The sequence below is a fragment of the Aotus nancymaae genome, unplaced genomic scaffold (genome assembly GCF_030222135.1).
Source record: "Aotus nancymaae isolate 86718 unplaced genomic scaffold, 86718_ANA_hifiasm-v0.15.2.pri h1tg000003l, whole genome shotgun sequence".
Taxonomy (NCBI): Eukaryota; Metazoa; Chordata; class Mammalia; order Primates; family Aotidae; genus Aotus; species Aotus nancymaae.
Genome location: NW_026988414.1, coordinates 66105018 through 66125209, shown reverse-complemented (window position 1 = coordinate 66125209; position 20192 = coordinate 66105018). Strand labels below are relative to the sequence as shown.

General features: G+C 39.5%; 1 protein-coding gene across 1 annotated transcript in view; it reads right to left on the bottom strand.

The window, feature by feature from the left end:
- The window catches only part of IQCH (IQ motif containing H), a 280207-nt gene that overhangs the window by 83191 nt on the left and 176824 nt on the right, over positions 1–20192 (bottom strand). Inside the window, exon 12 of the mRNA XM_064381963.1 lies at positions 13576–13767. Within this exon, the coding sequence (XP_064238033.1) occupies positions 13576–13767 (192 nt within the window). The remainder of the gene's footprint in view (positions 1–13575; positions 13768–20192) is intronic.

The following is a 20192-nucleotide window of genomic DNA, read 5'->3' as shown; positions in this document are numbered from 1 at the left end:
AAGATAAACGAGGTAGCATTTATGAAGTGTCACCTCAGATGCAACATACTATGTGGGGGCCAATAAGTAACTCATAAGCCTGCTGCCTGTGTGTGGCATCTGAACACTGTGCCAGGCTTCTGCCACTGCCTCTGCTCACAAAGCCAGCCATTCTGCTTCATCGCTTAGAGTTTTCACTGTGCACAAAGCCACAGTAAGGGGGTAAATTTCCTAGAGGAAAGTTGGCTGCTGGAATCTGGAGGAGTAATCGTGTCCTGCCATGAGAGGTACACAGCTGAAGGCACTGGCAGGGTGACATTCAATAGGGATGCTGGGGCACACAGAGGCAGCTTGGGGCCATGATTCATTCTCTAAGAAAAAGACATGGAGAGGAATAATGTGGGCTAAGAGGAGAGGGTTAGTAACTGTTTATTTCTTTATTTTGAAAGTGTCTGATGGGAAAATACAAGGATTATACTAAGAACAGCCTTAGTACCAACGAAAATTGTCTTCCCATCCCTACAAAACAAACCAAAAACATACAGCAGGACCTGCAGCTCATATATTCAAGTAAGATCAGAAAAATGACATTCTTGGTAAGAGTTTCATTTTATTTTATCCTCCCAACAAAACAACCCTTTAGAGCCTGGTTTCTGCTGGAACTCAGAAGCTGCTTGTGAGCTGGTGGGTTAGGCCACAGCTCAAATCCAGAAGCAAAAGACTCCATCACAGCAGTGGCATAACAAACTAAGAACACCCTTTTTCCAAGAAGCAACAAGGTCCCAATGGCCACAAACGGTCTATCAACATCAGATGCAAGCTCTCAGTTTTTGGGAGGGTTTCTGTTCTCTAGTTTGTATCATTTTGCATAGTTCAAACATACTTACACAGCTCCGAGAGCAACTGCCCCGTAGGGAAGATCTGTAGCTATTCAAGTTTATTCTGTTCAAAACAAACTTAGGTGCACAGAGAGAGACACACACACAACCCTACCATAACAGACAAACACTCCAATTCATGTGAATCATGAGGACGGTATTTGTAAAATTCTCTCGTCACAAGGTCACACTCATGATCTCATTCCATCCTTTTAGCAACACTCTGCGGCAGCCACCACTATGTTATTTCTCCTGCTTTAAAATGGGACGCTGAAGCACTAAGAATGAGGAGCCTTGTGTAAGATCACTCGGTGAGTTTTAAGTTTCAACAAATGATTAAAGACAGAAAATAACAGAGTTAGAGGAACCATTGCTAGCTTGCTTTCGTCCTCCCTTTCCTACCTTCCCAAAGTGTATATATACTGAATATCTGTTATAAGCCAGCAACAGGGACACATCTTTATCTTAAAATTTTGTGAAATGAAGCCGGGCACGGTTGCTCACAGCTGTAATCCCAGCAGTTTGGGAGGACAAGGTGGGTGGAATCACTTGAGGTTAGGAGTTCAAGACCACCTTGACCAACATGGTGAAACCCCATCTCTACTGAAAACACAAAATTAGCCAGGTGTGGTGGTGCATGCCTGTAATCTTAGCTAGTTGGGAGGCTGAGGCAGGAGAATCGCTGGAATCCGGGAGGCAGAGGTTGCAGTAAATCAAGAACGTATCATTGCACTCCAGCTTGGTCAACAAGAGCAAAACTCCGTCTCGAAAAAAAAAAAAAAAAAAAAAAAAAAACCTTGTGAAATGAGTAGTTAGGAGGTTTTTTGCATTGAGTAACACCAAGGTGATGGATGATGGACAACCATATCAGTGTTTCAGAGAATGTATCATCCATGTTGAGCAGATCATTTAGAGCAAATGACTTGGGGAGTGTGGAAAGAGAAATATATACCTTGTGGATAATAAACAAGTGGTAGAAAAATACACTTGACTTTTGAAAAAAGTCAGAATTCCATCATGATTGCGCTGGCTCTGGGAATGCAATTAGCTGCTAGCTTTGTGGAGCTGATAGCTCTAGGGCCATTTCCATCAGAAGAAATTTCAGCCCCATCTTTGCCACTGCACAGGCTTGCCCCCCAACCTTTGTCCAATGCCCACATTTACCTCTCAGAGTGCATCAACAATCGTCAGGACCTCGGAAGGTTCCAAGACATCTGCAGAAGGCATGAGGCTCCACCAGCCTGACTGATGCACCCCAGAGATTCTTGTCTACCAAGTATGTACCTTGCCTCTTGCTCTCTTTTTCTGTCAAGAAAGCATAAATGTGAAGGAAGAGATGTCTGACTGAATGAAATTCAAGATATCTTAGGAGAAGACAGCAGAATATCCACTGCACTCAGTGACTAAAGCTAATGACTAAAGCTTAATACTGCACTCATTGACTAAAGCTACTTCACTTTCTAGGCTAAATAACAGCTTTTATTTATTAACAACTCACCATGTGGTAGGCATGTGCAGGGGTGGGGGTGGCTTACATTTATTATCTCACAGCCACTCTGTGAGGTAGAGAGTATCATCCCTTCTTCATGTCGCACTGGCATAAAGTAGCAAAATTGGAATTCAAACCCAATTGCTACGGTGTGTCATGGTGCAGTGGAATCTGTGCTAGTAACTGCCATGAAGGCACAAATGCTCCGTCTGGGTTAGATTACATCATCCACAGGTGATGCTAAGTCACTGCTGTCAAATTTATGATAATATGGTAGCATGGGCCTCTGTTATTGGCTGCCCAGCATCAATGTCCTCTCTTTAGGGTAATAATATTTCAAACTTCTTTCAGGACCTGTCCTTTCCCCCATGCCTATGTGAGTTATTGAGAGTGATGCTCCCCAACTCAGCTGCAAGGATTGGCCCTGATGAGCAAAACCATATCCTGGCTACAGTGATTGGTTCAGAATGGGCACATGACCCAATTAGACCAATCAAATATTAGGAAGCACTTACTGGGGCCTTCTGAGAAAGCAGCTTTATGCTCTTCTGAGAATGCTAACCATGTGAGATGTGTTCTCTCTTCCTATCGCCTTGAGCAGGGGCAAACTGCAGGAGCTACTGGCAACCATCTTATAACCCTGAGGATGGCCAGCCTTAGAACGGTGCATAGTACAGAGAAGTGGAAAGTAACTGGGGCCTTAGTGACATCATTGAGCCGTGTCTGAAGCCAGACCGATGTTTGAATTTTTAGTTAGCTGAGATAAGAAGTTCTCTTTATTTGTAAAGCCATTGTGAGATAATACATTCTCATCATTTTTAAAGCCATTTTGAGTTGGGTTTTCTGTTACTTGAAACTTAAAACATTTTAAACTGATGCAAATGGGTGAACCAAACTGTGTATCCACTATCCGTGATGGGGGTTTTAAGCCAGCAAATGCTCTGATCACTGTGTGTACTGGTAACTGTCATTCTGCAATCAGTGGAGTTTCCACTCATTCTTTTCCATCAAAATTATTAGAAATAGTCCCTCTTTAGAGTGCAAAAATATGCTGAGAGGATGAAGAAAAAATGAAAATGTCTTTGGCAAGTCATAAACTACTTCCCACACCTACTTAAAGTTTAAGGACTGCTTTAATACTCCATGTTTAATTGTTAATTGAGAATTTAAAAATCAAAAATGCCAACTTTGCCTTCGATGAGATGGAAAATTATGCTGCTGTAGAAGGTAGCATAATGTAAAACAGCCAACATTACCAAGGCACACAAATGTTTTTGGTATGTAAAATTGCTTTGTAAAATATTTGCTCCATCTGCTGAAAGCGGCAAAGACAATTTTCCCTTGATAGCTAATGGCCCATTTCGGCTGTGTGGCAAGTGATTCGCTGCGGTGGCGGCTCTCATTAAACAGAATGGTGAAAATGCGGTATATAATTCCATACTTATGTGGCATTATCCACTCACTGCTTCTTGAGGAGTCTGTCCCTCATTATCTAGGCCTCCACCTTGCACCAACATGCAGGCCTAGCAGTTGATTTGACTCGAGAAGCGTTTTGTCCAACTGAGGCACATATGTTGTGCCTCCATTCCAAAGCTTAGCACAACTGCTTTGCCCCCGACCACAAACACTAGAGAGGTTCATTCCCTTTCAACTTTCCAGCACTTAAACTGCTGTTTCTTTTTTCCCCTCACCACAGGGGGCTGTGGTTTTCTTTCTAGGCTCACCCCCTGCGAGCTGCATGCTGGAGGTTTCAATAGATAAAGATTAAATGCTTCTTGAAATTCTTAACTGAACTTTGCACATACACAAAGGCAGGAAAATTTTTCCCTGGGACAAAATTGCCATCGTCAAAGCCCTGACAAGCCCTGTTCTTGGTTCATGGTGTATGTGAGGGCCTGTGATCTTTTTCTTTCAAGAAGTTGTTTACACTACTCCCTGAAATTACTTCAACATCTGCTAAAGGAACAATTAAAAATAAATAATCCAGGGTGGTTTAAAAAAAGAAGAATATGTTCATGTTTGGGGAATGATATTAAAAAGTAGTTACAGCAGCAAGTGACTGGTGTTTTAAAAATATTTTTAACATTGGAAAATGGTTTTAAGGAAATTATATTGAAATACAAGAGTGACATCAAGTAAATACACATGCCTGTTCTAAAGATTATGCAATATTTTAAAGCAGAAACCATGTGGTTTTAAAATCAGTCATAAGTGGAAGTAGCCATAATTATCATTACTAGTAATAGGGTCTTTCTTTCCATTTAGAGAAATATCGCTGGTTGAGAAAATTGCATATGCTGATGAAAGCTCTTTAATTGAAAATTAAAAACAAAAGGAAACACATGTGCCCTTTGGACTTGATTTTTCATCCAAGTAGTGGGGGAGAGGAATGAGTTTGTGGAATGAAATGAGAGACTATCAGGAGAATTTATATTTTAATTTTATGCAAAAGGAATGGGCAAGCAGTGACTTTTCTTAATCAGAGTGAAGAGCCGTGCCTTCTTTGATATTTCCATGTGTGCAGATGCATACACTTGAGGCAGATGTAGTAGCATTATATATTGATTGCTTTCTTTTGACAGACCATGCTTGTTAAAATGCCAGGATGGTAAATCAGTGAATTCCAAAGTCAGGATTTTTGTTAGATCTGGCACAGTGACAGGAAAGTCTGAGTCTTCTCAAGGGCATCCCTGTCTCACCGAGGGGCACCAAGGACAGACGACCAGAAGCAAATGGCGCAGTCACCGTCAGAGGAGAGTAAAACTCATTCTGAAACCGTTCCAAATGCCCATGCCTGCTCTGTGGTTTTCAGCAAAGCGGACCTTTCCAAAAGACCTCCAACGGGGACTTCCTGGATGTTAGAACACTAACCAATTCTCGTTCCTCTCATCTTTTGCTTTATTCCTTCCTTCCACGCTGTTATTGCGAAAAACTGGCAGTTAAATTCAATTGATTCAAAATATTCGGGATCCATATGGCCGCCAACCCTGGAGCTGAAGCGGCGATAGCGCCTCACTGCTGTTTTCAAGCATTTGCCTCTCCTCCAGTCCCCAGATGGTGGGAGTAACATTTAAACCTCCTTTTCTCTGCCTTGTACAATAGACCTTGGCACCATTTCAACTGTTTACTCCGGTAATTAACAGCTCTGATACCACAACAATTACAACTCCTACACTCTCACCACAATAATGCTATGAATTAGTGAGAGCTAATGGCTGGAAGGTAGAGTGTTTCCAGACTGTGAGATCTGTGCATTTTTAGAATAAAATAAAAGGTACAAACAGCACGCTTGCAGTAGACAATGATTACCTAGTAATTAGTTTACACAAAGCTTCCTATTTAATGGCAAAACGCTGTAATTAACGTGTGACAGAAAATCAAAGGGTACTTTGTAAGCATATGAAAAATTAACACTGCAGGCCCATAGCTTTATGTACTGATTAGAAGCATATTAAATCAATAGGACACGCAAACCAACAGCTTGTGTAGCTGATGATTATAGGTCCTCAGAAGGGGTGCCCTGGCTTTCATTTCACTTGGGGAGGCAATTTTCCTTCTCCTATCATCTTCCTCAGGCACAGAGAAGCACCTCACACAACCCTGGCAGCTTCGTGAAAATAACCACTGAACTGGAAGAAAACATTCTAAGTCATTCTCAGAGATAAAGACAAATATGTAAATGATTAAGGCTTTCCAATGATTGTGGTGACGTGCTGCTACACTAATTAGAAAATACACCAACTGGAACCAGAAAATCAAGCCACCGGGTTGCAATCTTTTGGTCAGAATAATCTCTACTTTGTCAAGCCTCTTTATTCAACTCATAGGAAGTTCACATAAATGGAACTGTTTTATATTTCTAAATGATAAGAAAGCAGGCCGCTATGAAGACTTATTCTTTCAAAGGCACTGTCTGGGTAAAGCGTAGGCTGGGAACAACTGGATCAACCAACATTCTGTATATTCAGCAGCCACAACCTCATATAATGATGGCTGATGGACGTAGATGGCAATATCCTGGAAGCCTACCAGAGCCTAAAGAACTTTCTAAATCACCAAAGAAAGATTAAGCTGTATGTGCTTGTTCAATGTTACCTGCATTTTGTTGTAATACAATTTTATGGTCATAATAATAACAACAACAATAATAGGTAGCATTTCTTAAAATCTTATTATGCTCTAAGCACACTGCTAGCCAATTCACAGAGATATCTCATTTACTTGTTACCACCTCCCCATGAGACAGGTACTAATCTCTCTTTACTGATGAAGAAAAGGACACTTGGAGAGCTGAATTAATTTCCCTATGGTTATCCCCTAGAAAGCACAGGCATCTAAACTAGGTGTCCCTGGGCTATGGAACCCCAGGAAGCCAAACTACCTCTTAGTTACCCTGAATGACTACCCTTTTCCAATACTCATTCTGCTTAAACGGCTGTTTACTTTGTCAACCTGGAATAGGAGACTAAAAACATTACAAGGAAAACAAAAGAAACATTTGGTTGCTTATTTTTGGAAAAAAAACAGTGTGTTTCTGCTTTTAGAGATAGGGGTCTTGTTCTGTCATCCAGGCTGGAGAGTAGTGGTGCAGTCATGGCTCACTGCAGCCTCAAACTCCTGGACTTGAGGGATCCTCTTGCTTCAGGCTCCTAAGTAGCTGGAAATACAGTCACACACCACCACACCCAGCTAATTTTTAAATTTTTTGCAGAGACAGGGTCTTACTCTGTTGTCCAGGCCGGTTTTGAACTCCTGTCCTCAAGCCATCTCCCACCTTGGCTTTCCAAAGTGTTGGGATTACAAAATATTACAGGAGTGATCAACTGCCCTGGGCTAAAACTGGGTTTAAAATGCTTACCACATTTTTAATGCTACATCTGACTGTGAAGGTAGTCTACTCCAAGCTTTTTGGGAATCTACAGACTCACTAAAATGATCACAATAGTGTATTAAATTGAGAAAGGCACTGAAAATCTGACATTCCCATGAACAATCAAAGGGTGATGTCTAAAATTCTCTTTCATCCCCATGCACATAACCAGGTATGTGAGGCAGTTGGGTTGTAAAAGCTGAATCCTAGAAACTCCCAGGTAGGGCTCCTCCTCTCCGGCTCTGAGGTGTGTGTCTTGATGGGTCCCTTTATCTACCAGTTTGCTGCCTTGTGGGAAAAGGACACCAGCAATTCTGTCATCTAGGAAAGGGAAGAAATTTGAGAGCAGTGGCCTCTGTGTTCCAGGAATATTTGTGTTTCCCACAAATCTCTGAAAAGCAGAAAACTTGCCACAAGGGCAGCACACGGTATGAGTCACAAAGGCAAGGACCTGATGAGAACACTTCTCCAGGACTTTCAAATAAGAGGGTCTTTCCTAAATGTACTTGGCTCAGTGTGGAAAAAGCACTGGGCTAGCAGCAGTCAGATGTGGGTTCAATAATTTATTGGCACAATCATTTATTAGCTATAAATTTGAGCAAATCACTTCTTGAGCATCAGTTTCTCTATCCATGAACAGAATAATAATACCTTCCTTATACCTTAAATTGGCGTGGAAGTAAATGAGTAAAAACCTCAGGGTTTTTCTGAGATTAAATGAGACAATTACGCTGGGTGCAGTGGCTCACACTTGTAATCCCAGCACTTTGGGAGGCCGAAGTGGGTGGATCACCTGAGGTCAGGAGTTCAAGACTAGCCTGGCCAACATGGTAAAACCCCATCTCTACTAAAAATACAAAAAATTAGCCAGGCATGGTGGCAGATGCCTGTAATCCCAGCTACTTGGGAGGCTGAGGCCGGAGAATCACTTGAACCTGGAAGGCAGAGGTTTTGTGAGCTGAGATCGCACCATTGCACCCCAGCCTGGGCAACAAGGTAGCCTCCGTCTCGAAAAAAAAAAAAAAGAGACAATTCATGTAATGTGCTTAGCACAATACCTGGTACCCTGCAATATTTATTGATGATGATGATGATGATGATGAAGAAGAAATACAAGGAAATGTCAAGACCTTAACAGTGTATTCATAGATCTACAAAATGCTTAATCTCATGTTTAGGCCAGTGTTCTGGCAACTACCTAATACATAAAGATAATCTAAGAAGTCAAGATTTTAAGATACAAAAATAAATATAAAAACAAGTGAACAACAATTTATATGTAGTTTCATGACTAGAAAAAATAACCTAGTTTTTCTTAATCTAAAAAATCTACATTAAAAAAATACAAAGATCTTGTGTTTTTGATATAAAACACAAATAATAAGGACATGAAAAAAGAATATCCCTTGCTAGTAATCAAATAATAGCAATGAGAAGCCGGATTTTTATATCTAAAATAAAAGTGCAAACAGTTAATAATTTCCATTGGTGGTAAGGTTGGGTAAAACTAGTAAGCTTATTCTCTGCTAGTTGCTTTGAAAATTGGTACTATCTTCTTAGGAATATGGCAATATGTAACAAAAGCCATAAAATATTCTCCTGGGTCTTTCTCCTAGGGAAATAACAGAAGCAAAAAGAGGTGTATACGAAAATCAAATATAAAAAGAAACAAATTGGCCGGGCGCAGTGGCTCATGCCTGTAATCCCAGCACTTTGGGAGGCTGAGGCAGGCAGATGACCTGAGGTCGGGAGTTCAAGACCAACCTGATCAACATGGAAAAACCCCATCTCTACTAAAAATACAAAATTAGCCAGGCGTGGTGGCGCATGCCTGTAATCCCAGCTACTTAGGAGGCGGAGGCAGGAGAATCACTTGAAGCCGGGAGGTGGAGGTTGCGTCGAGCCAAGATAGCACCATTGCACTTCAGCCTGGGTAACAAGAGCAAGCAAAACTCCGTCTCAAAAAAAAAAAAAAAAGAAACAAATCTTTCCTCCCTCCTTCCTCCCCCACAACCCACCACCAAAAAAAAGAAGGCTAGAAACAGCCTAAATTTCCAGCTTAGTTGAGTTGTTTAACATATCAGAGTTCATCAGTATGAGAGAATATTATACAGCTATTAATTGTGAGGACTCCGTATAAACATGGAGAATATTTAAGATCTGATGTTTGCATATACACTATTATTGTAGCTATCAGAAATACTGCATATTTAGAAATTAATACACAAAAATGGAAACAATTATGTTTGAGGAAAGTGATTATGTATTTATGTTATCTTTAAACTTTTCTAAAAATTATGGGATTACAAGCAATGGCTTTTTGTGACGACCTAATAAATACCTACTAAATTATACACGGGACAACAAGCTCAGCCATCCTGCAGTGCCTCCTGTGACCTAGTTCCAGGGCCACTCTGAATGGACAGAGGTCTTCACAATGGAGGTGGAAATGCAGGGAGTTCTACGGCATGAAACGTGTTTTCTGTTTGCTGCCTTAGTTGTACAAGGAGGCAAAACAACAACTGTGGTTTATTCTACCTTTTCTAGACATAGTTCTTCCCCTGCCTTTGTGATCCCCAAATTAATATCAAATGTCAAACACAGTAAACCAAAGTACAAATAAAGGTAAAACTGCTCTTGCAAAGGGCTAAAATAGCAATACTTACTAGCGGCATTCAAGAGCCAGTTCAATTTCCTTTTTCTCATTAAGTGGTAAAATAGTAATGCCAAGACCACATCCCAGAATCTCCAGGGTAACAGAGGCCCCAAGAAGGGCTGCACAGAGTAACCTGAAAGTCAGCTGGCTTAGTTCTTTACACACAGAAATTGTTCTACAAAGATCTCTTGCAAAGCAGTGTCACCAGTAGCATCACTGCCACTGAGCCAGGAATTGAGGAAAGGAAGACACCCGTAAAGAAAAAAACAAACAAAAAAAGCCACAAGGACTGGTACCACAGCAAATGTCTGCCTGGGTTTCCCTAGACTGTCTTAGGTGAGTTTACCCAGGAAGGTTTCTCCCCATGACATGTTTGCCTTTCTTTGTTTAAGCCTTTATTCCTCCTAAATGAAAAGAAATACCCCCAACTGGGGAACAGGGAGTGCGGTGTGTGCAAGACTGTGGATTCATTAAACCTTAACGAGCAGAGTACTTAAGTGAATGAGTTTACTGGAACTTGCTGGGGGAAGTAGGTTTTGTTAGCTGGTAGGATGAAGAGAATAGGCTTGGTACCAAGTCACCAAGAAAAAATGCTAAGAGTTGTGTTCTGTTTTCATTTTGGCCATCATATAACATTCTGCTTTTCCTAAATATCACCTATATGGCTCTACTGATTTTTTTTAACTGTGACGACAACTTTTCAGCATCTGCTGATTTCATGACTGTTTTAATTCTCAACTATAACCAGCCAGATAACTCTGGTTCCAAATTAGATAGGTGAAAAAATAGATAACCTTCTTTTTTTTTCTTGAGGTGGTGTCTCACTCTGTTGCCCAGGTTAGAGTGCAGTGGTGTGATCTCAGCTCACTGCAACCTCCAGCTCCCAGGTTCAAGAGATTCTCCTGCCTCAGTCTCCCAAGTAGCTGGGACTGCAGGCATGCACCACCGTGCCCGACTTTAATTTTTTTGTATTTTTAATAGAGACAAGGTTTCACTATGTTGGCCAGGCTGGCCTCGAACTCCTGACCTCAGATGATCCACCCACGTTGGCTTCCCAGAGTGCTAGGATTACAGGCATTAGCCACCGCACCCGGCCAGATGATCTTTATATTAGATACTGAATCCTGCCTACATCTAAAACCAATATCTGCATAAAAGGCAAGAAAATCTTAAGGGTTCAAACTCCCACAAACAGCACTGCTTTTAATCTGTTGCCTACAACATACCAATGAGAAAAATCATGGTATCGTATCATAAACTGCTATGCAAATGATGCTATTTGTAAGTATTAACATAATTTAGTGCTTACAGTCATATTCTCATTTCTAATAATTCTCCCAGAATGGAGTCTTTCTCTGGACTCTTAGCCTGCAGGATAGTCTTTCATCAAGAAGCTGAAATTTTTAATAACCTGCCAGCATATGTTTTGTATGTGCCAGGCTAGGCTTGATGACACAACATCTTCATTATCAAAAGAAACAGGTCTACAAACTGTAATAGGACATTAAAACATGCCTGTGCTCGTAAAGTAATGCTTTGATGTCTAAATGTGCACCATTACGATGGTCTTCTGGAACAAAGGAGAATTCTAATCCTAAATTCTCAATAGCTACACTGAGTAGAGGCTGCAGTTCACCTCCACTCTGAATATGATTTCACTTTGAAGGTAAAAGAATGTCATTAGGCTCCTACAAAAAAAAGGCACCTTTTCAGAAATACTTTATTTTTATTTTTGGCTTCACATCATGGCTAAGCACTGGCCTCAGACTGTAAAGAGATTTCTGAATAATTATTTTTTCCTTGTTAAGTTTTAAAAAATGATTTAGATAGACTATTAATTATTCAAGAGCTTTGCATTTAATAACATGAACAACAGTGACAAATATATTTGGTGCCAATTAAAAATACTATGGTTTAAAATAACTGAAATTTAAATAATGCACAATGAGGCTTCCAAATACAATTCAGCCAAATGTCAGTATTTTAAGTATTTTTTAAAGTCAAACATTTCAAATTTATCATAGTCTAATGTCAAGAGAATTCTTTAAAAATTGTTGGTTTGAAATATTGAGGCCAACAATTTAACACTTCAGTGTTTTAAATAAAATATCAACACTCCAATGTTTTAAATAAAAAAGCCATGTTTTTATAGTTTAATCTTAACAGTGTTGCTTTAAAAAGAAAATTCTATACAATATGAAATAAAATCCAGTTCAAAAAGAATATAAGGGAAACCTCTATGGGCCTCAAAATTAAATACATTTTCTTTGTTTTTATCTAGAAGAGTAATTCATTTTGGTATCCTTTAAATAATATGTAAAAAGCTGGTCATGACAGGTACTGCATTTAGTCCATTTACGGATGGAGCGGGGAACGAAGCCCAGAGTAGATCATGGGGAAACCAGTCACATTTGTCAAAGGGAACTCTCTCTCCTGACTGTTCTCTAGATTTATTCATCACTCCACTTTCCAAGAATAATGTGATTCCCTCAAGTATGCCCCTCCCTCGCTATCACTTGTGTCTTGATTCATATACTTTCCTATTGGGATGCTCAAAGTAGACGCAAATCACTTTGCACAGCCCACTGCTAGGTATGCCGGTAGGGAAGGAACCAGTAAGGGAATTTGCATTGAGATTTTCCTAATCAGTTATGCTTTAACCAGCAGGTCAGCCAAAATGGAGATTTGAGATTAAGAAAAGCCAGGCAAAACTGGGTTTCTGAATGCAAAGCAACAAAGTTTTAGAACGGCAGGTTTAATTTATATATTAAACCATATAAAATTACTTTAATTAAGCAAATTTGGAATGGACTAAAAGATTCATCCCTTCACAAATGTGCATGGAAACAATCTATACACGTCCATTCATGCTAAGACTTCATACCTAGAGCTCAGCTTTTGCTGGGAGATTTTCTGGCTGGGATGTACTATTTTCTCAGCATCTCTCAGGGACCAGCAGTTACATAAATTTCCTTGAAATGTCTTCAAAAACATATGACTGCTGAAAGAATGCTATTATATCTTACCTTCCAGGTGACAACCATTCACTAATAGAATTTCTATCTCATAATAAAATATAGTTAGCCTAATAACAACAGTTGTTAGAAGCACATGATCAGGAACTACTTAGGGCAAATTACAAGATTTGTAATGTTACCTGAATATGATTTAAAAATTACTTCCTAATTATCATAATCAGTTTGAAGACCTGAATGAGGACTTTTAGGGCCCAGAGAAGAAATACTGAAAATAACCCACTTGTGGCTCACACCTGGTAATTCCAGCACTTTGGGAGGCTGAGATGGGTGTATTGCTTGAGTTCAGGAGTTCGAGACCAGCCTGAGCAACATAAGGAGACCCCCCCCCTACCACCGCTGCCATCTCAATAAAAAAAAAAAAGAAAGAAAAAATTAGCCAGGCATGATGGAGCATGCCTGTAGCCCCCACTACTCAGGAGGCTGAAGTGGAAGGATTGCTTGAGCCAGGGAGGCAGAGGTTGCAGTAAGCCCTGATTGTGCCACTGCACTCCAGCCTGGGAAACAGAGTGAGGCCTCATTTCAAAAACAAAATGAAGATAACTCAAAGAACTCAATCAATCCAACTCATTGTGTACATAAGGAAAAAGGTCCCAAGAAAGGCACTGCTGGCAGGTGGCAGAGCTAAGTAGAGAGGAAAGTCCTTTAAGTCACCAATGAATACTCACTTGTGCCCATTTCTTTCTCCAGTCTTCAATGCCATATCTGCTACTCTCCTTTAGCACCCATTTGTAACACTTTAGGTAGGAAGGAATGTCACAAAATGCAGTCCCATTTCCTCGGAACTCACAGTCCATTTTAAAGAGCCAGCGCTGTATTTGCAGGTGATCAGTTATCAGCTGACTCAGCTGTTCTATCATCTGTGGGGCCCAAGACACAGCCACATTTAATACAGTTAATTTCCTGGGATTCCTTTTTATCATATTAACTTAGTTGTTGTACTTCTCATGTGTCTTTACTTCTAATGGTCTGTTCATTTGGTTATCTTCTAGTTATTAAGAAAGATTAAAGAAGTTTAAAGTGATATAAATATGATATGAAGAAACCATTAACCAATGAGACTAAAGACATGTTTAAAAGCATAGTCTTATTTATAAGAAATTATGAAATTATCATTTTGCTGGCTTTTGAAGGCAAAAGAAAGAATCCTTGAATACCTGTAATTGAATATTGGTATTGTTTTCTTTCTTTTTTGGAGACTTATGAGTTTACTTATTGATTCCTCAAATAATGTTTTAATTGTTTCAAGACTATAAAGAGTTATAGTCTTGAAAACTGTAATTGTTTGGGGGTTTGTTGAGCTTTTCACTGCTATAACACAGAAACCATTTAATTTCTTTCTCATTAATGTACATGAAATACATTTGTTTGGCTGGCCAATTGACCAAGTTTAGTATATGTGTGATACAAGCAAGTATATTATAGAACAAGACAGATAAAGGAGAGAAAACATTTGTGAAAGCAACCTTCCTGGAATATACACCTACTTGATATTTTATTTGAAACAACAGTCCTGCAAGAACTGGGCTCAAACACACAGAAGTATAAGGGATAGAACTGTAGTCCAAGCTCTAGTATCATTATAATGATGGTTACTCTTAAGATTGCTGAACTCTCAGTAGGGGCCAGGCCTTTGGCTCATGTCAGTTCTTTGCATGAATTTTCTCATTTAATATAATCATCTATGAGGTGGGCACAATTATTAGTTTTCTTTTATATGTAAATAAACTGAGGCTCGGCTAATTTAAATAACTCGTCCACAATCACCCAGCATTGAGTAGCAGAGTAGGAATTCCATTCAAGTTGGTTTGACTCCAAAACCTATGCTCATTCCCTTTTCACTGTGCTACCTATCCCAACCCACAGAGAGGTGGAGAAGGGTAAATTGGAGAAAGAAGTCAGAGGAGGAGCAAGAGAACCCACTTTCTATACAGTCAATAAGCCATTTGGGGTGAGTTTGAATCAGGTAAAAGTCTATGGCAGGATGATTTAATTATAAGTAATACTCTCCTGGCAGAGCCTGGGGAGAAAAATACCTCATCAGATCACAAAATGATTTTTTTGTCTTATCTTCTTATCAGACTTTCCAGTCAATATTTCCCAGAAAGCAACGAAATAACACTAAGCATTCTGTCTCCTCAGCTTTCCCATACTGCTCTTGGCTATGGTTTTCAGTACTGAAGGACTCTGTGACACTCTTATCCTTTTTTTTTTTTATCAGTTCTGTTTGCCCACTATTTTTTTAAAAAAAACTAAAGGGTGTGAAAGACCTCACAATTTACAGTTCTGTTGAAGTTTGGGGCGATCAGATTAAAAATATTTTAATTAAAGGCCCAATCTGTTCTTCTGGGTTGTGTCTATCCAGCAAATCTTCCTGGGGATATTATACTACATGGCAGTGTGGGAGAGAGAGCAAAATGGCCATACTTGGGGTCTCTGGAAACCTCATACAACTATGGGGTATTCAGTGAGAGTGAACATTGAAATTATCTTAGCTCCCTAATTATCAAGTAGTGTTTATTGATAACTTTGGTGTTTAAATGACAGAACTCTGGTCTACAAACCATATGATGATGAACACAGTCTAGGAAAGTTTTTAAAATGTGCCTTCCAAAGTTGTTTCTTTCTCTAATGTGTTGAGAATATAGATTTTATATTTAATCATATTTTGCTGTATTATGATCACACTTTGCAGAAGGAGAAATGGTCTTTGGCCTGTTAACATCAGGTAAAATTCTTTTGCTAGTATAAGGGAAGGTGGTCTGGCATAGATTTTTAAAAATTACATATTTAGATATAATGTATATTTGGAAGTTTCAACTACTAACAGAATTATTATCTATTTCTTCTAAATCTTATTATTTGTTGCTTCTGAGAATCCTATAAATAGGCATCGTTGATGGATCCCCTACAGTAATGAAAAGGATCAATAGTATTGTAAAGACTGCACCACTGGAAAGAATTATGTGCTATCTTTAAGTGAAAATTGAACAGTGCTTTAAAATAGCATCGCCATTTTTGATTATTTAACCAAAGCTGTCAATATTTCATATGGAGCAGATGCCAGAAAGAGAACTTGCACAGTTACTTTATGGATCAAAACAGGAAATGCTCACTGTGTTCATGCTAGATTTAAAAAATGAATCATAAACCAAATGACTTTATACTATTTCCAAACATTTATCATTTTTCTGTTTGAGTCTATCTGTTCAAAAGATGTAATAAATTTTTTTTTAGTTGTGATTCATTTTATACTGGTAAAGAGCAGAAAAATGATTACTGCTAAAGTCCAACTGAAAGTCAGAAATACTTAATAACCTAAGTTAAAATAATCACAGCTTTCTTTCACCAGCTTTAAGTTTATGATGCACATTGGTAAAAAGTCAGTGTTACTGATTCATCCCCATCTGCAGATTCAAAATGCTGACATGCTCAGATAAATTAGGTAGGATAGTCACTATCTGGAAACATCTCAGTGGAGTATTTTAATTCTTGATGACGTCAGATGTATGTTTTCCAAACAAGTAGAACTCAGTGAAATGTTGGTTTATTGTTATACAATTTGCACATACCATAGGTCAAATGACATCTCTCAAATCTGATGTGTCCATAAGGAGGTTTTTAGTCATATTTCTGAATACTAGCACTAGAGGGAGATTTTACTGTATTAAATGTGGCTCTATCTTTACCGTCAATATATGTAGTTCTGAAATATTTCATAGCAAAGACTGCCTGAGATTTCCTCAGTAAAGATGAAGGCAAGACTCAATATAAACATTGCACATACATTTTAAAGTTATGAAGATTGTCTAATGCGTGAAATAATATTTAAAAATTTATTTTGCCTGTAATAAGTATAACAGCCAAATATTCTACTGGGAAGCAGAGTGAAGCAATCTATCTTGTTATCTTCAAATTCCAGTGGTGGCTAATGACAATGGAAGTAACATAATGGCTCAGGGGGATCCTTTCTACTCCACTCCTACTAAAATTGCCTGTGACTTTCCCGGGTTGTGATACTGTTAAGAGAAACCTCCATCATGAGCTCATGAAAATTGCCCAAGAACACTCTAACGAGACTAAAATACTTGTGGATAACTTAATAAGCTAATAGTTTCTTCAAACTAATCTCTGCAAAGTCTGATTTGTTGAAAGGCTTGATTTTCTAGCTCAGTGGCTGTGAGGTGGAGAGGATCATGATCAGGCAACTGAGAGTAGGAGGGGATCCCTAAAAATAGTCCCTCACAAACTGCCTCATTGTGCATGGTTCTTTGGTTTCCCAAGAAGTGGGGAGAGGGGATAATTTGTGATTGGCTCAGAGTAATGGTCAAGAGGTGTACGGAAACAGAGGTTAGGAAATGTTAACAGCCATTTGTCTTTTAATTTTCTCTATTATGAAAACAGATGGCAGTTAAATGGGAGAACACCTGCCAGGGCTAACTCAAAGAGAAAACATTTCTAGTGGCTAATACATTTCTCCTAATGTTTTAGGCCCTGACTCTCTGCTGGAAGAATGCATAGCCACACACCTTGTCCAAGGCAAAACCAAAAACAGATAGTTTTATTCCTGGAGCTGTTTTACTTCCCTTTTTCTGAGATCTTTCCCCTCCTCCCTAATTTAGATCGCTTCCTGAAGAGCCAAGGAAGTCTGCAGCCCTCTGTACACAGGCCCTCTGCAATTTGACCCAGTGGGGAAGCTCACTCACTGGAGCTTTCCAAACCCACTGGTTTTAGTGAAAACTTACTCTCCTATTTCTTAGGATCCTATTTAATGACTGGCTAGCTGATACGATAATGAACTAATCCATGTTAAAGCATTAAATATTGATAGCAGATTGGTTCAAATGATATATACATTTTAACAGTGCTTATTCCGGATGAGTAAATATTTTGGAAATTCCAGTAATTTCTGCAAGACTAACAGGAAAATACTTTTAAACACAAAGGTCTCATGTAGATTCCCTCAGGTCAGGCGTGGTGGCTTGCACCTGTAATCACAGCACTTTGGGAGACCAAGGTGGGCACATCACTAGCGGTCAGGAGTTCGAGACCAGCCTGGCCAACATGGTGAAACTCGTCTCTATTAAAAATACAAAAATGAGCTGGAAATCACTGAACCCGGGAGGCAGAGTTTGCAGTGAGCCGAGATTGTGCTACTGCACTCCAGCCTGGATGACAGAGCGAGACTCCATCTCAAAACTAACTAACTAACTAAATAAATAAAGTAGATTTCCCTCAAATCAACTCAAGTATTCCACCTATTCTTCATTGGGTAGGGCTGGCTCCAGAAGACTTGTCCAAGATCAAGAGGATGTTTCAAATATTTGAACAGAGCTTCACTTGTCCACCCCACATACCTGTTGCTGACTATAAATGTCATAAATTCCAGGAGGAACTGCCACATTAGCACTGTCAAAGATATGTTTACCTCCAGATTTGGTACTATAAAGATGAGCTAGTTCAGGCTCAGAGCCCAGGATGGGTATGTCTAACATATCGGCCACAGCTAAATCATCTCTGTGGAGGAGTTCGCTGACGATGTAGGCCTCTGTTCCTTGGATGAGATTTTTAATTCTTTTGATTGCCTTGGGACTGTACATCAGGTGAGTGGCCAGGCACATATGATGCCGCTAGGGGAAGATCATATTATTCTTGTTAAAAGGTATCCTTTTTTTTAGTCCATATACCTAATTTATAATGTTGCACATAATAAATACATTATTAATAGCAGGCTGGGTTATGACCTACACTGTTGTTTAGCAGTTTAAATTGATAAAAGCTGTTGGGGTGAGGTTCCATAATCGCTCACATCTTTAGTGTGTGGGAAATAGGCTCACTGGGAATAGAACTAATTACTACACATCTGTATTTATTTGATCCACGTGGAATTATCCTTCTGTCAGAAGGAAAAGAGGCTGGCGGCCTTTGGGTAATAGTGATTCATCTCCGTAACACTTCTGGCATGGTTTAACACTAAAGTGTCTGGAAAATCAATACAAAAAAATGAAGAAAAAAGCCCCATAGCATTCTTCACTATACAGATTCCTACTCTGGCAACTCTTTAAATGCTTGAGTAGGAAAAAGGCACTTGACCTGACACCCTCCTTCCAAAATTCTACCACTAAATCTGCTTCAGATAATATGGACTTTTATAATGATTATCATGGTTCTAGGCAACAACTCTGGAAGGGATTCAGAAATAGAAAATAATTGAAAATTTCAGCAAGACTGAAATGTATTTTTCAGTGAAAAACTCTTTTTGTTTTATTTTTGACTAGTTAGACCCAGCTCAGCAATACATGTGACTGTCTCATTCAATTAAATAAATAATTCTAGCTAGCCTAATGGGAGCAGAGGAAACAGCCAGATGGTCAGCATACACCAAAACTAATACAACCATGTTTCTGCTTTCAAGGGGTGGGGACACGAATCACAGTTAACACACAACTGAGACCGGGCAGGGAAGGGCCATAAGGATCAACAGGCATGCTGGTGGGGAGAGCTGAAAAGGCAAATACACACTCTCCTTGTGCCTCAGTTTCCTCATCCGTAAAATGAGTGTGATGATCATATCTATCTCATAGGGATGCTGTAAGAATTAAATGAGATAATGCATGTAAGGCAGTTATAACAGTACCTTGGATACAATAAGGACTTAATGAATGTTAGCTAGTACTGTTATTATGAAAGAGGTTGGGGTTGAGGTGAATTCTGAAGGATGGGTGGGATTTTATCAGGTGAAGATAGGCATAGGAAAGACATTACCCAAGGATAGAATAAAAGAACCCAAGATTGTTTTCCTCCCTCTAGAGAAGAGGGCAGCGTGGCACACGGGAAACTGATGGGGCTTTGGAGTGAAATGGGTCTGGCTTTGAATCCAGCTCTATCACTTATAAGTAAGTTAGACCCCCTGAGCCTGTTTCTTCACCTGTTAAATAAGAATAAAAATTACCCATTTGCTGGGTTGCTCTGAGGCTTTAAAGATAGACCACAAATGCAAAATACTTAGTATAATAGACAGCATTGATACTCAACAAATGGTAACAGCTATTATTACAGAGAAAACCTTAAAAATAAAGTCAGGCTAGGTGCCGTGGTTCATACCTGTAATCCCAGCACTTTGGGAGGCCACAGCGGGCAGATCACTTGAGCCCAGGACTTTGAGACCAGCCTGAGCAATACGGCAAAACCCCCTATCTAAAAAAAGTTAGCCAGGTATGTGGTAGTACACATCTGTGGTCCCAGCTACTTGGGAGGCTGAGGCAGGAGAATTATTGCTGCAATG